Source organism: Centruroides sculpturatus, unplaced genomic scaffold (genome assembly GCF_000671375.1).
Source record: "Centruroides sculpturatus isolate CEXI.00-Female unplaced genomic scaffold, Cexi_2.0 scaffold456, whole genome shotgun sequence".
NCBI lineage: Eukaryota > Metazoa > Arthropoda > Arachnida > Scorpiones > Buthidae > Centruroides > Centruroides sculpturatus.
The window spans coordinates 538,525-550,747 of NW_019384609.1; the positions used below are offsets into that span (position 1 = coordinate 538,525).

The following is a 12,223-nucleotide window of genomic DNA, read 5'->3' on the forward strand; positions in this document are numbered from 1 at the left end:
GCTAGAAAGCTGCTACTTTCCAGCAGTTTTGTTCGCATCACTAAAGTGCTACTCGCCTCTCTCACATACTTATATAATAATAAAATTGGTAGTAAAATTCAATAAATATAGGAAAATTTACAAGTTATTATGCTAATCTATGTTAAGATTTTCGTTTTAAGCAAAGAACATTCTTAATTATCTTCCCTCTCTTCAGTTAAATCCGTTCGAGTATACCTTTCAATCTCTCGAAATTAAAATGAAAGTATGTGTTTTTAGATATCTTCGCCATTTATAAGCATCAAAAATCATAAAAAAAACACACACACACAACGTTTCATTTGTTTATGTCTTGCTAGAAAGCTCATTAAAATACTCGGCTCTCGTGCTGAGTAATTATAGGAGAAATGTTGATGAATTCATTCCTAACCCAAAAAAAAAAACACTTCCTGCATCATTTTTATCCGGATAAAGAAGATGAAAAGTGTTTTTTGATGTTGGAAAATGTTGGAAAATTGGGAAAAAAAAATTTTTTTTTACGATCTATCTGTTAATCCCGTTGCAAAATGCGTGTACGTGGAGGAAAGGTTGGAAGTTACGATGGTTTCTAGTTAATTACAAATCGTAACTTTTGCATCCGTTGGATGTAAATGGAGTCGAGTCGTTATCCTGTGCAAACAGGTGTAATTTGAAGATAATTTTCCAACATTTATACACTTATCTGTCCTCATTAACAGTCATTTTCACTGAATTTATTAATGCGGTTTTGTGGAAATTGTTCGAAGAATGTTGGATTGTTTATTGTTACGTTGATAACTTATAGGAAAATAAAAAAAGAAATTGTTTATCGAAACGTTTAAGTTCATCTGATGCGAATAATTATCGTTTCTTTTTTTTATTAATGGAAAGCCTGAAAATAAAAGTGTTTTATTGCTGGAAAGCTGCTTGTATGATATTCTTATTAGTGGAAAGCTGCTTGCTGTAGTTTTAAAAGCCGAGTAAAACTCCTCGTATAGCTTTCCAGTAATACAGTCGCGCGAAGAATGTTGTTAGTGGAGAGCTCTAACGAGTAAATGTTCTTAGTGAAAAGCTGTACGAAAAAAAAATGTTATTAGTGGAAAGCTGCATAAATATTGTTAGTAAGAAACTGTACAAAAGAATGTTATTAGTGGAAAGCTGTGTTATAATATGTTTTAAGTCTCAGAAAACTTATATATGAACTTTTATTTTACTTGTTATGAGATAAGGCTGATATTTGTTAATGGAAAGTTGTTAATGGTATTGTTTATTTGATAATGAATAGCTGTTATACTGTGTTATTAATGAAAGCTGCATGTGAGAATATGTAGTATAGTGTGTTCATAGAAAGCTATAAGCGAAAACTATTTCTCTTAGTGGAAAATTGTCTAAGAGGATTATCTGATTACTGCAGCCTTAATTATGTATTGCTGTTTTAATTGAAAGCAAGCTATACATAAAAATATTTTATTATTTATTACAGGAAAGCTCTACTTGAGCTATTACTTTACTAACAAAGAATTACATAAATGAATGTTATTTATTCCTGCAATACAAGTTTTATTGTTGGAAATCACGACAAAGAAATATTTTTTATTAATGGAAAGCCCACCAAAAGTTCATGTGAATCTTATCTTTAAAATGTTAATTTTATTTTTAAAAATGTAAACTTAAGCAATGTTTTATTAATAGAAAAACATGAAAAAAGCGATAAACAATTTTTAAAAAATTAGGTTTACAACTGTATTGATTGAAAGCTATACATGAGAATATATATATCATTGCACTAAACAGTATTTAAGATATTAATGAAGAAGAACAAAAATGAATATTGTTTACTCCTAGAATTCTCTATAATTACGAAAACTTTATTGCTGGAAAGCCTTAAAAGATGCATTCTTAAATACTTTTATTAATGGAAAGCTCTTCGGAAATTTTCATCAAATTATTTCTAAAAATTGTTAATTTTTTTTGAAAATCTAGAATGTTGGAATGTTGTATTAATAGAAAGCTGTATAACAATGAATTATTTTATTAGTAGAAAGTAGTTAAGTAAAAAATAGTCAGGAATATCGTTTTTACTGTTGGAAAACTATACTAGAGATGTTATTTAATCAACGATAGTGTATTGTTTAATCATGGAATGTAAAGCTTTATTGCTGGAAATCTTTATTAATGGATAGCTCGTATGAAATTTGTATAAATCTTAAAAACATAAATGTTTTCTTTAAAATTATATCAATGGAAAACAATAATAAGATATATTGTTTTACATTGATAGAAAAGTGTAAGTGACAATATTGTTGGAAAGCTGTACTGAAAGATTACAAGTAGAAACGGTTATAGTATTTGAAAAAAAAAAGAAAAATTAAATAGATGAATGCTGTTTATTGTTGAAATGCCACATAATTTCGTAAATTTGTTAAATTTATCAACGTTTTATTAACAGGAAAACCACAAAACTGCGTAATTTTATTAATGGAAAGCTGAAGAAGTGAGAAGCACGATAAAATTATACGGAAAACGTTTTAAAAACATTAAAAAAAACTTGCAATAAACTTTTCCAAAAATGCAATAAAGGTATTTTTCAATTAAGATTTTTTTCTTTTTGTAAAAAGGGAAATTTTTAGAAGCTATTTTCAAATAAAATTTTCGATATCTCGTCAACGATCTTTGTAAAAAGGACATTCCGAATAAATTCAAAAGAAACATTTCTTTCCCCTTTAAAAAAAAAAAAAAATCGACATCTTATTAAAAACAGGAACATTTCGTTTTCTTCTTCTTCTTCTTTAGCTCGGAGGTCTTCAAAGTTTTGTATCAAAATTTCTCATTGGTATTTTATGGCTATTTTATTGATGTAAATTTCTGATATCTGAGCTTATTATCTTGTCGTTCATTATCGAAATATCTCTTAAAATCTTGATCGAAGACACATAAAATAATTTTATTACTTTAATAACACGCTATCATTGTAAATCTTATTAAAAAAATATGTCTTCTTGCGCCTCATAGAAAGAGGATCTTTACGTAAATTGAAGTATAGAAAAAGGAGGGGATTCTGTATGTTGATATGGAAAAGAACGGTTTCTGAGTTGATGTAGGAATGAGGGTTCTTATAAGGGAAAGAGGGTTGTGTTTATATAGAAAGGAGGGGGTTTTTATATTGTTATTGAGAGAAGAGTTTCCGTACGTTGATACGGAAAGGAAGGGTTTTATATGTAGGATGAAAGGGTTTGTATGCTGGTATAAGCTGATGTAAAGGAAGGTTATGTATTGATGTGAGAAGGAGGTTTCTAAGAAAGAAGTAGGTTTCTTGTGTTGAAGTAGAAAGGATGATTTACTTACGTTCATATAGAAAGGAAGGGTTTACTTATGTTCATATAGAAGGGAAGGGTTTACTTATGTTCATATAGAAAGGAAGGGTTTACTTATGTTCATATAGAAAGGAAGGGTTTACTTATGTTCATATAGAAAGGAAGGGTTTACTTATGTTCATATAGAAAGGAAGGGTTTACTTATGTTCATATAGAAAGGGAGGGTTTACTTATGTTCATATAGAAAGGGAGGGTTTACTTATGTTCATATAGAAAGGGAGGGTTTACTTATGTTTATATAGAATGAGCTATTTTAGGAGAAAGAGAGTTGTGATTATGTAGAAAGAAAGGATTTTTACATGCTAACAAGAAAAGGGAAGTTTTTTATATTGATATAGACAGGAAGGCTTTCCTATGTTCCATGTAGAAAGAAAAAATTTTATATACATAGAAAGGAGCATTTCTATGTTAACATAAAATGTATTTTAATATTAAAAGTTCGTGTATATTGATATAAAAATACAATTTTTTTCTACTTTTATTTATAATGTTATATGGAAGAGGGATCATTTATGTATTCATATAGAAAAATATTTTGGTATGTTGAAAGGAAACTGGAGTTTTTAATATCGAGAAAGGGAAGTTATTGTATGTTGATACAGAAAGAGGAAGACTTTTATGCTCTTATAAAAAAAAAATCTATTTTTATGTTTGTATTGAACGAAGGAGACTTTTGTGTGTTGATATAGGAGAAAGTTCCATGTTTTAATATAGAGTTGGAGAAGTTTTGTATGTTTATATTGATGTGGGGTTATCAGAAGGGATTTAAAGAAAGGGGTTTGTTGTACACGTTAACATTAAAAAGAGATTTTGTGTATTGATATAGAAAAGGGGGAACTTTTCATCTTGAAATATTCACGGAATAAGAACATTTATATATATATAGGGGAGACCGGGGCAACTTCGGCATGCGGGGCAAGTTTGTCAAGCGCTTTTTTTAAAAAACAAATTAAAAGGAGACTTTGGTTATAGGTTAGGCAGTTGAGTTTTATTGGTGGCTTGTTGAGTGTAGTGTTTTTATTGTTCTCCAACAAGCGTAGTTGAATTATCAAGCAAATTTTCATTTTCGTTCAATTCCATATAATATTTTTTTTCCATTTATATTGAATTGGCAGGTTTTGTTATAATTCCATGATAACGAAAGTTACTTTTCCTGTTAGAAGGATGTAACTTCAACTTATTCACGTGGCCAGATCGTGGCTTGGCATTCTGTTCTCAGGGTTGTACTTAATGTTTCGAAATCATGACTAGCGGGGTAAGATCGGCAACATAAAGCCACATTAGAAGCAAAGGATAAAAATCAAACAGATGATAAATGAAAACATGTTTGCATTTGTTATTCATGTATATATGTCTTTGAACTTGCATTTCGTTGTAATAATATTAAATGGGTGTTGGATTTGTATTTCTTTGTTTTAATAGTGAATTCCAACTTATACATTGTTAATAACATAATTTTATATACGTGCCTATCTTGCCCCATTACTGTTGCCCCTATACCAGGGGCAACTTTAATAAAAATAATTAAAATAATTACAACTTTACAAAAAGAGAGAAGTTGCCGATCTTGCCCCTATACCCGGGGCAACTTCGTCAATTTCTCTCTTCTTGTAAAGTTGTAATTATTTTAATTATTTTTATTTCCAAACTGATTTTAACCAGTTCTATAGTAAGGTAACATTCCAATAGACAATATGCAAAGCTTTTTTTTCAGTTTACAGCAGTATTTATTACACAAAATTTAAGTAAAGCTTAACATGCCGATCTTGCCCCGGTCTCCCCCTATATAAAATAAATAAAGAAGAAGAGGGAGTCATTTTATTACAGGGCGTTTCACTCCAGCAACGTGTAAGAAAATTGCAAAGAGTTTTGCTAAATCACTCCTTCATCGTATCTTTTTTTTTTAAAGTTAGGAATTTCATTTTTCTGAAACCTTTATCAATTCTTTGATTGATTTTTTTCCTGTTGGCAGCATTTTCTTTCGAGTTCGTTGATGCTGAAACTCACCCTCGGGGCTCAAATGGGGCACAGACGACTTTGGTGAGTCGCACTGGTGTCGTTACTGCTTATCGTCCATCTCTGTGGTAGTGCAAACAAGGCTTTTAGAAGTCACTGCCTGCCATGATAGCGATTGTGAAATATATCCACTTTGTTTACCATACCGTTTCGCTTCTCCTCCCTTTATTGTTTTTAAATACTTGATGTGGTTTCTATGAGTCTTATGGGCCAAGTTATTCCTAAATGGAGCCTTAAAGGGTTCAGATAGACTAGATTCTCCTTTCTAGACCTTATAATATGTTACTTTTACTGCCTTGCATCTACATTTTATCACCCTGCTGCGAGGCATTCAACACCAGAAGCTGCATTCACACTGTAAAGAAGCACCCAACTTTTGGGGTCTTTTAAGGTTAAAAACCTATATCATCTTCCTGTTTATCATTCAGAAAGGAATCATTCTTCATTAAGGGTCTTAAATCATCGAAATAAGTCATTAAATTCAAATAACTAGGATAATACTAAAAGCACTATTTTCAGTATGTTACTTCATGTTACCTCACACGCGACTTTTATCGCAGTGTTTAGTAGGACCACTATTTTTAGAGTGGTTTTTAAACTAAGTCGGTATTTAGAGAAAGAAACGATCGAGTCAAAGGCATTTTAAGATATGAATGGAATTTCCTGTCTTAACTAAGACAAAAAACGGACGTCTCCCACCCTGACATTGCAGTAAATCACTGCTACTACACTAATAAAAAAGCACTAGATAACCTTTAAAGTTTATTTTATGCCACTACAAGGATCTCTCTAATGTGTTATTAATAGCTGAGAGTGATTGCTTTATTATTGTAGTAGTATCAGTAATGAGAAAATTTTCGAATGCTGCTACTGTAACTCTTCTATCTCGTTCCTAAGAGCATTAATTATTACTATTGTTACAAGTAAATGTAATTTTTATTAATTATTCTCCTATTAACCTCTCGGGAAAAGAAAATTAATGTTACTGTTACTGCATTATACATTTCTTCACTTCACTTTATTTTATGAAGTTACAAACTGGTGATACTGATCTGTAACAGTTATTTATGGCATAAAAATCCTTAATACCAGCATAATTTACTGTACTCTATTTACTTTTCATAATAGTGTATAATTAATACATACCTATACCTGTACCTGATCAATACTTTAACAAGAGGATGACATACAATGTTGATATATATAACTTCAGATCAATAATTATAGCATTTAAATTTAATTTAAGCATTAACTCTTAAAAATTGCATGTTATATTACATAAATTAGTACACGCATAGCACATAAAATACATAAATAACATCATAAGCAAACTACAAACAGAATAACACTGTGATCATGACACAAATTATTCAGTTATAATATAGATAATATCGTGAATACTCATCATAGTTTAGTTATGTGCATAGTTTATTATGTTGGTACCATTACAATGATATTAGCATAATAAATATGTAAATATATACTTGCTTATGATGCTACAAACATAAAGCATAAAAAAACTACCCCTTAATCTCTAGCTTCTACAATTTTACATGATTAAAGTATATATTACTGTTTAATTAAGTAAAATAAGTATTTTGTTATTATAGTAACATATAGTTTATTTTCTCTAGTCTGGATATAATGCTACTATACTCTAGCATTTATACTATTATTTAATAGTATAAGCTAACATATAATATAGTTTACTGTACATTATAGTTACATTAAAAATAATTAATCAATTAAATAGAATAAGAACTATTCAGTTATATCTGATAACAGTCTAGTATCATGTTACTATAGCAGCAGTGTTATATATACGAAAGATATTGAGAAAATAAACTACAGTAACAATAAGAAAATAATTTTAAATATCATATTTCTCTCAATGATAACCTTTAGAAAGAAGAGAGGAGGATAAGAGAAAGATTCTATCCTTCTTATACTATTTTTTTTTCTAAAAAATTCACCTTAAATAAAAGTCGATCTGGGAGGAATTGGACTTTTTTTTTAACGTGTGTGGAAGTTGAGCACATCACAAATAGTCATCCAATATCTCTTTGAAGTTTAGAAGTTAAGAAATTCCACTTGGATCTCATTCTGTCTTTACTTGAAGGACAAAGCATTGTGCTCTTGGGAAACGAGAAAGAAAATTTTTTTTAGCTTTTGCAGTATATTTTTTTTTTCCAAAAATAAAAATAAAATAAAAATCCTTATCTTTATAGTAATTCTAAAGTATTTTCTATCTAAAATAGGAAATTATATCACGTGATTGAGCATTAAAATCCTGTTTTTATTCCCCTTTGATGTGCAGTCAATTTATTTGTAATCGTTTCAAAATAGAGATTTTTATATGTTAAAATTATTTTTAAAATTTAAACCATTTTAAAGATCAATATGCTAGTTTAATATTAATTTCGCTACTATTTTAACAGAAATTTTTGATATTTTACCATTAGAATTTTGTCTTTTATTGGCTGTTTTTTTTAAATTTAAATATACTTCTTAAATATCAATTTAGCTATTGAATTTCATAAATCCAGTGCTACTTTTATCAATGATTAGTAGCGAATTTCAACAATTTGCCTTCTTAAAATCGTAGATGTTACTATAACAACAATATTTTTTAATGATTATTTATAATTCAAATCGATCTTCTAGCTTGAATATATTGCTTTTACATTAATTCAGCTGTTATTCTTTAATATTCTTACTGTGTTTTCTAACAAATTTCAATACTCTATCCCCCCTATAAGTTTCAATTGTTACTATAGTAACATTTTTATTATATATTGATTCTTTAACATTCAACATACCGATTTAATATTAATACAACTGCTAAACTCCATAGTTTCAGTATCATTCTAATTATATTTGCTAGAAAATCTCAACACTCGATCCCTCTTAAAACTTTCAGGTGTTACTATAGCAACATTATATACTGATCACTATCATCAGCAACACCCCACGAGAAGCATTAGAAATGTTACAAGTACAAACATTTGAAAAAACCTTACATTTTAGTTTTAAAAAAAACTAACGTTCTTTGGTAAAGGGAGGATAAAAAACATGGTTAGAAATCGATACAGCAGCATGGTTGCACATACCGTAAATGTTTTATGGAATATTATGAGGTTAATACCACCAAAAAGATCATTAGTGGGCTTTAATAATTCTTTTCCGTGATGTCAACCAACAGTTTGGAATCGTACATGGCTTTAAGTAAAAATTAATGCACCACATGGGTGGCACCACTCGTTAATAATCACTTTCATGAATTATTTATACATAAAATTGTTCAATTTTCATTCGAAATCATTGTTTAATTATTGAATATCCATTGCATATTGTTACTATAGAAGTATGGCTATTATTATTACTACTATAGAAGCATTGTTATGTAATACCCCTACGTGTCGTATCCTTAACTTCATTATTACGTAATTGAAGTACTATCGACCAATCCACGTAGGGAAAATATAAATGAATTAAAGTCAAAACTATTTAATTAAACATTATTATCATCTCATCTTACTTTAAATTTTCTCATTTAATTATTTAATGGAACAAAATTTAATTTAATCTTTAGATTGCCTCCATCTACAATTGTATCGTGATAGCAAAGACAGGTGCAAGAATGGGCCCACCAAAGCTTCACTTTCTCTCGAAGGATTTCTAGGAATGGAGACAGGATTCACATTGGATAAAGAGAGCAACACCTTAGCTCTCATCTGTACTGAAGTTGTAGTTGTACTTGCCTTCGATTCTAGGGAATTACTTATTCAGTGGCAGGTGAAAATTCGAACTAATTTAGTTGAAGGTAAGTCTCTACATCTATGTTCTATCAACAACACATAAAAATCCAATTTATTATATAAAAATATGTAAAATTTCTCATAAACTCTATATATATTTATATAAATTTGTATTTTAAAATTATGCTAATTTTTTTTAAAATCATTTTTATTTATAAATTTACAAAATATTCCAATTAATTAAATTTTTTTTTACATTGAAAATAATATCTTTTATGCAATTTTTACATTTTAATTCGTAAATTTATCGTATTTTCTTAATTTTGTACGTTTCAAACTTAAAAATAATCATTTTCATTACAATCGACATTTTTTAATTGCAATTAAGTCGAAATTGATCACGTTTAACTCGAAATTGATCATATTTAAGTCGAAATTGATCACGTTTAACTCGAAATTGATCATATTTAAGTCGAAATTGATCANGTTCCTAGAAGTTGTATTGACACTCTTTACGATAGGCCACGAAGTATGCATCATATTAACGGTCATAACATATCCAGGAGTCCTCCCAGGATTATTAGAGGCAGTTCTTTAGATGAGGATCATAAACGATTACTCGGTTCCGCTATTAAAACCCCCAATCAGGAAAATTTTCCAGCATGTACGTGTCGTTTCAATGCTGATATCCCAAAAGTTCATGGCATGAGTTATCCATGCACGTGCTGGACTAGAACAATGCCCAATCTTCAGAAAGAAGCCAGTAGTGGCAGTGGTAGTTCAACAGGTTCGCCTTCTTCTTCGCCTAAGCACGCTTCTCGCATCTGTGGCACCCTTCCTAGCAAACGAGAAGTTCAGGCTATGCTACCTTGTACATGTCGAAGAAATCTAACTTCAAATGGGCATTACTCTGTTCCTCGTTCTGCAATAGCCAATATTTATTTAAAAGTAAGTATCTAATTAGTATATTTCTATTTAATTCTACTGTTTAATTAAATTAAACGTTCCTTTAAGGATAAACAACTTCCGCTAGAGAACGGAGATGCAACATTAGAGCGTAACAAAATGACTGATATGACGCCAAAGGAAGAGTATGATGTACCTAAAAAGTTACAGGTAAAAGCACATTTTAATCTCTTCTCTGGATAATAAACAATATCCAACTCTTTCTAATCTTTAGTTACATTTTCATCCATTCTCCCTACAGGAGCATTGTTTACAGATGAATGGGCACCACCAAGATAACGAGATATGCAAAACTGTATTGTGTACCTGCAACAAAAACGGAACAGATAACTTTCAAATGCATACTGCAATCAGTCAAGTGTGTACGTGTCAACGTGTAATGTGGTGGGCAGGTAATTTAGTCCCCTGTTGGAGGAAGGATGCGGGTGATGAGCATCTTTCTCTTCTGGATCACGGATTTGTTCGATCGGATTCGGAATCCTCCATGTCTAAACAAACGCAAGCAGTTTGTAGAGAACCTCCTAAGCTAGAATTTATTAGTGAAACTTGTGCCATGCACAATGGTGAAGAAACTCATCCTAAAGAAGAGAAGAATCCTTCTAATCCAAATTATGTTAATTTAGATTTTACTAATTCTATTCAGGAGCAGTCAAATTATGCTAATATTTCGTTACTAGAGTAGTAGTAGCACTTGCAACCATTTACACAATCATTAAAATAAATAACAACCCCTTTCTGCATTAAGTAAATTGCATTAAGAAGCTTCATTTACTACTTTCTAATTGCAAATTTTCCTACTTAACACTAAGTTTTCTACTAAATTTTATACTCAGATTGTATCATCTAGTAGATAAATTTAACATTAAAACATCTGAAAATGAGTTAAAATGTATAATAATTTAATTATTTATCATCGTAATAAAATATTTTTATAATTATAATTAATGTAGTAAATTTCTATGTGTTCTTGTTTAAAAAAAAACTGGTCTCGTTTAGGCAAGTTTCCGTTTTAAACAGGTTTTTCTGTATATATATTTTTTAAATTTACAATGTTTTTAATTGTTTAAAAATATTACAAGCATTATTTTGTTGTCTTTACTTAATGTAAATACAGTCGAACCTGTAAACAACGGACACTGACGGGAACAATAAGTGATAATTGTTCACAGGTGGTCGTTGTTTGGAGGGTATTTTGTACGCAAATTTTTTTATTAAAAGAAAACCAACCCGCTGTTATTTAGAAATGTCCGTTGTTCAGAGGTTCGACTATATTAGAAATTATTTTTTAACTTGTAATATTTAATATTAATTATTTTAAAACAATTCGTCATTTATCCTATCTGCTCACCCTTTACTCGCTCCCTTTTTTTTCAGTCTAGACTCGTAATAATAATACAGTCAAACCTGTATATAACGAAAAACCTGTCATTAACGGAAAATTAATTCGGTCCCTTAAATTTTTTGCAAAAAAGTAACGTAAATTAACCTGTTTAGAGCGGAAACCTCTCTACTAAGGAAGAGTTGTTCAATTCCTTGGGGTTCCGTTATATGCAGGTTTATCTGTAATTTACAATAATTATAAATTTGAAATTAAATAACTGATATTTAAAAATATTTTTTAAACTAATTAGGTATACTTTTTAATAATTTTTTTTTACCTTTTGAAGTTTAAAAAGTAATCATTTTAATTCTGTAAACTATAATTTTTTATCTTAATTGTAATTATTTCAATTTAATTGTCATTAAATGTAAAAAATGCTAATTTCAAAATGTAAGTGATTCATTTTAACCTTCAAACGTATAAAATTAAATAAATAAAAATTGAAAGTGATTCATTTTAACCTTGAAATGCACAACATTAAATAAATAAAAANTAATGATGATAAATTAGCTAAAAACAAGAAAAATATTCCATAAAAGATTTACACGTACACACAACACTCACATATCTAAAACCTTACACATTATATTCTCTAAATTTATAGAAATTTTAAAATTCTATAAGCATTTTACCTTATATAAATCAAATTTCACTTTTATAAGCTGATTGCTTTATTGTTAGATTTTTTTTCATTATAAAGAATTGTTTTAGAAAATATTTTAAAAATTTTT

The 12,223-nt window shown here is 29.2% G+C and overlaps 2 protein-coding genes across 4 annotated transcripts in view; both read left to right on the top strand.

Annotated features, from left to right (window-relative positions):
- Positions 1–12,223, top strand: part of LOC111625203 — a 77,604-nt gene that overhangs the window by 57,324 nt on the left and 8,057 nt on the right. For all 3 annotated transcript variants that reach the window (XM_023368284.1, XM_023368285.1, XM_023368286.1), the window contains one exon: positions 8,980–9,210. In XM_023368284.1, the coding sequence (XP_023224052.1) occupies positions 8,980–9,210 (231 nt within the window). The remainder of the gene's footprint in view (positions 1–8,979; positions 9,211–12,223) is intronic.
- Positions 9,642–10,310, top strand: LOC111625205. The gene is made up of 2 exons (XM_023368289.1): positions 9,642–10,093; positions 10,160–10,310. Exons 1-2 carry the CDS (start codon positions 9,677–9,679, stop codon positions 10,292–10,294), a joined length of 552 nt encoding a protein of 183 aa, XP_023224057.1. The 5' UTR covers positions 9,642–9,676; the 3' UTR covers positions 10,295–10,310.